Consider the following 4,173-nt stretch of genomic DNA (forward strand, 5'->3'; position numbering starts at 1 on the left):
ATGTAAGCAGAGCGTTTCCTCACTCACACATTGATTTGTTTTTAAAACTTCTTCTTTTATTCATTTGTTAGGTCACCTCTCCATTTAGTTAATGTTTATTGAGAATTTTCCACTCTCCAAGCAGCACAGGAAATACATAAACATGGACCCTGGTTTAAAAAGCTTACTTTCCAGTGAGGGAATTGATTAATATGACGGTAGTCTAGAAATAAAGTCATCAAAAGTTTAGGCTTATGAAAAATTAGATCAATACATAATTTTTTTTTCTTTTGCTTTTTAGGGCCACACTTGTGGCTTATGGAGGTTCCCCGGCTAAGGGTCAAATCGGAGCTGTAGCTGCCGGCCTGCACCACAGACACAGCAACGTGGGGATCTGATCCGCATCTGCGACCTGCACCACAGCTCACGGCAAACGCTGGATCTGTAACCCACTGAGCAAGACCAGGGATTGAACCTGCATCCTCATGGATACGAGTCAGATTCGTTTCTGCTGAGCCAGGATGGGAACTCCTTTATTTTGTTTTATTTTTTCATAAATCTTAAAATAATGATCACTATAAGGGTAATAATTTAAAAATAACTGATTCTGACAAAACGGAAACAGACTCGCAGACATGGAGAACAGACTTGTGGTCGCCAAGTGTGGGGGAGGGAGTGGGATGGGCTGGGAGTTTGGGGTTAGTAGATGCAAACTCTTCCACTTAGAATGGATAGGCAATGAGGTTCTGCTATACAGCACAGGGAGCTATATCAAATCTCCTGGGATAGACCATGATGAAAAAGAATATTAAAAAATAAAGTCTCTGTGTGTATGAATGAGTCACTTTGCTATGTAGCAGAAATTGGCATGACATTGTAGATCAACGACACTTTATTTAAAAAGGGCAAAAATAACTGACTCTGGTTTTTATCTATTTAAAATAGGTAATAAAACTATGCCAACATATAGTGATTAATTTGGAAAAATATAAAGGCATTTTAAAAGGAGCCTAAAAAGCACTCATAGTCCCGTAACTTCGAAGAAACTTCTTGTGTATATATTTTTATTAAGCTCAATACATTTTATTAGGTTTATATTTGTACAATGATCATCAAACCCAATCTTGCAACATTTCCATTCCCAAATCCCAGGCCACCTCTGCCCCTGAACCTGTCTCCATTGGTAACCATATATTTTTCAAAGTCTGTGAGTCAGTATCTGTTCTGCAAAGAAATTCATTTTATCCTTTTTTAAGGTCCCACATATAAATGATAGCAAATGACATTTGGGTCTCACTGTCTGACTAATTTCCCTTAGCATGGTAATTTCTAGGTCCATCCATGTTTCTGCAAATGCCATTACTTCATTCCTTTTTATGGGTAAGTAATATTCCATTGTGTATAGGTACCACATCTTCTTTATCCACTCCTCTGTCCATGGACATTTAGGTTGCTTCCATGCCTTGGCTATTGTATATAGTGCTGCAGTGAACATTGGAGTACATGTATATTTCTGAGTCATGGTTTTCTCTGAATAGATGCCCAGGAGTGGGATTGCTAGATCAAATGGTAATTCTAGTTTTAGTTGTTTAAGGAATCTCTATACTGTTTTCCATAGCAGTTGTACCAATTTACATTCACCCCAACAGGGTAAGAGGGCTTATTATCTATGTAGGTGGCAGATGTGGCTCAGATCCCGTGTTGCTGTGGCTGTGGTATAGGCCGGCAGCTACAGCTCTGATTTGACCCCCTAGCCTGGGAACTTCCAGATGCTCCAGGTGCAGCCCTTAAAAAAAAAAAAAAAAAAAAAAAAAAAAAGTGGGAGTTCCCATTGTGGCTCAGCGGAAATGAATCTGACTAGCAGCCATGAGGATGCAGTTTCCTCCCTGGCCTCACTCAGTGGGGTAAAGATCTGGTGTTGCCATCAGCTGTGGTGTAGGTTGCAGACACGGCTCAGATCTGGTGTGGCTGTGGCTGTTGCTGTGGTGTAGGCCAGTGGCTACAGCTCCGATTCGACCTGTAGCCTGGGAACCTCCATATGCCAGGGTGTGGCCCTAAAAAGACAGAAAAAAGGGATGTTGGATGTCCAGAGACCAAAGTCATGAAAACGTCGTCACTCCCTTGTACTAAGGGGGAAGGGAAGGAAAAAGTGTTTCTGGTTAAAACCGTGAGAGTTGTAGCTGTAGCCCGTGGTCTGCCTGGCATGTGCTTGAGGAACACATCCGAGCCCTGATGTCAAGGCGGGCTGAGAGTCGAAGAAAAAAACTCAAACTTTTTTTCCTCTTGCACTCCACTCTCCTGCCAGTGATTCCCAGGGACTCCGTCCACTGAATGCCAGAGGACAAGGGATCTCAGTTCATATAGTATACGAGCTTTAAAACTCCAGGGCCAGAGTGAAGCAGAAAGAACCCAGAGCAGATCTGGAGAGGCAAACGGAGCAAGAGAGAGAACCTCTGAGTACTTCTCTCCCCCTCCCTTTTTCTCCTATTCATCTATATCTTTTGGATTTTGTTTGTCCAAGTCTGGTCACCTTGCCACATCCTCCCCAGAGTCTCATCATCGTCTAGCTGGACTTGGCTTATCTGAAGTATCTTCTCTTTCTGCGTCTGCATTCGTATCACTGCAGTGATGTTTGTTCAGCCAGACTGACTTTGCTCCCAGGTCACAGCTATTATTGGATAAGCATTGTCTGTAATTCACATTCATGTTTATTTCTTTGGCTGTGTATGTGTATATTTATTTAAATTAAATCAAAAATATTTTTATTTTAGGGGAAAGATATAAACTTTTAATTATGTTGGGCTTTGATTCCATTTGATTGGTGCGGTAGAAAGTGCCTCCTTTTCGCACACGTATTTAGCGCTTGTCAATATTTTGGAGCTACTGTGAAGGTTTTTATTTTTCCCTTTTAGGTGCTTTCATAATTATTTATATGAAAATGTGAAAAAAAGCTACCTCGAAGGCATTCACTTTCCTCCTCATCTTTGGACTTCCGAAGTATGTTTGCATCACGGGGAAGATTTCTGGTGCCTTACTTTCTTCTCTAAGCTCAAAGGAAACACTCTTTGGAAGCCTGCCCTGAGTTCTTTAGTCCTAAGCGCATACACCATGGGGTTGAGGGATGGGGGAATAACGTTGTGTAGCACATTGAGTAGAACCGGAGTCAGAGTAGCTTTCGTCTCTGCCAGGTGAGTTACTGAAATCACTACAACAACTGTATAGAAGAAGAGGATAAGGATGAGATGGGAGCTACACGTGCTCAGAGCCTTGGATGAAGCTTCGGCTGAGTTCAGTCTAAGTACAGAGCGCAGAATCTGAGTGTATGACAATATTATAAGACTGAGATCACTCCCCATGCCAAGCCATGCTAGAACCAACTGGCAGATGCTATTTGGCTTCCAGTCATCACAAGCCAGGCTAGTGACCCCCAGGTTAGAGCATAGGCAATGCTCAATCTCATTCCTGGAGCAATAATGACGCTGGGCTGCAAGCACAGGCACTGGAATGACAAGCAAGCCATTCCGAAGCACCATGAACAAGGTGGCTTTTAAGATGAAGGCATTGGTGACAACTGATGGGTAGTGAAGAGGGTGACAAATAGCCACGTATCTGTCGAAAGCCATGCAGAGAAAGATACCAGACTCCATGCCGACAAAGCAGTGAATGGCGTAGATCTGAGCAAAACACTCGGGGAGGCTAATGACCTTGGCATCGAACCAGAAGATGGCCAGGATCTTGGGCATGATGGTGGTAGCCAGACCAATATCCACCACAGAGAGGATGCCCAAGAAGTGGTACATGGGCTGCTGAAGAGCGGGATCTTGGCAGATGGTGATGAGGATGAGGACATTGGCACCAATTGCTAAGAGGTAGAGCACGGCCAACGGCAGAGAGAGCCAGTGTTGCCAGCTGTGAATGCCTGGGAATCCCATCAGGATGAACTCAGAGACCTGGAACTGGGAGCTGTTGGAGATTTTTGGAGAGGCAGACATATTTTCCTAAGAGAAAAACAAGTATGTTTTCTAAAAGTTGCTTTCTCTGAGCACAATTATATTAAACTTTACTTAAAAACTGTCTCTACATGTGTAGTTTGTAGTGTGCTGTAACTAAATAAATTCTGCAGCCCATCTCATAAAAATATAAGATAAAATACAATGAAGTTCTAGGGCTTTAAAGGAGAAGGTAAAAGTCACA

At 42.7% G+C, this 4,173-nt stretch overlaps 1 protein-coding gene across 1 annotated transcript; it reads right to left on the reverse strand.

Moving 5' to 3' along the window:
* On the reverse strand, positions 2,988–3,971 carry LOC100523626 (olfactory receptor 56B1). Its single transcript, XM_003129485.1, has one exon. The coding sequence runs from the start codon at positions 3,969–3,971 to the stop codon at positions 2,988–2,990; it is 984 nt and encodes a 327-aa protein (XP_003129533.1).

Source organism: Sus scrofa, chromosome 9, assembly GCF_000003025.6.
Source record: "Sus scrofa isolate TJ Tabasco breed Duroc chromosome 9, Sscrofa11.1, whole genome shotgun sequence".
NCBI classification, from domain to species: domain Eukaryota; kingdom Metazoa; phylum Chordata; class Mammalia; order Artiodactyla; family Suidae; genus Sus; species Sus scrofa.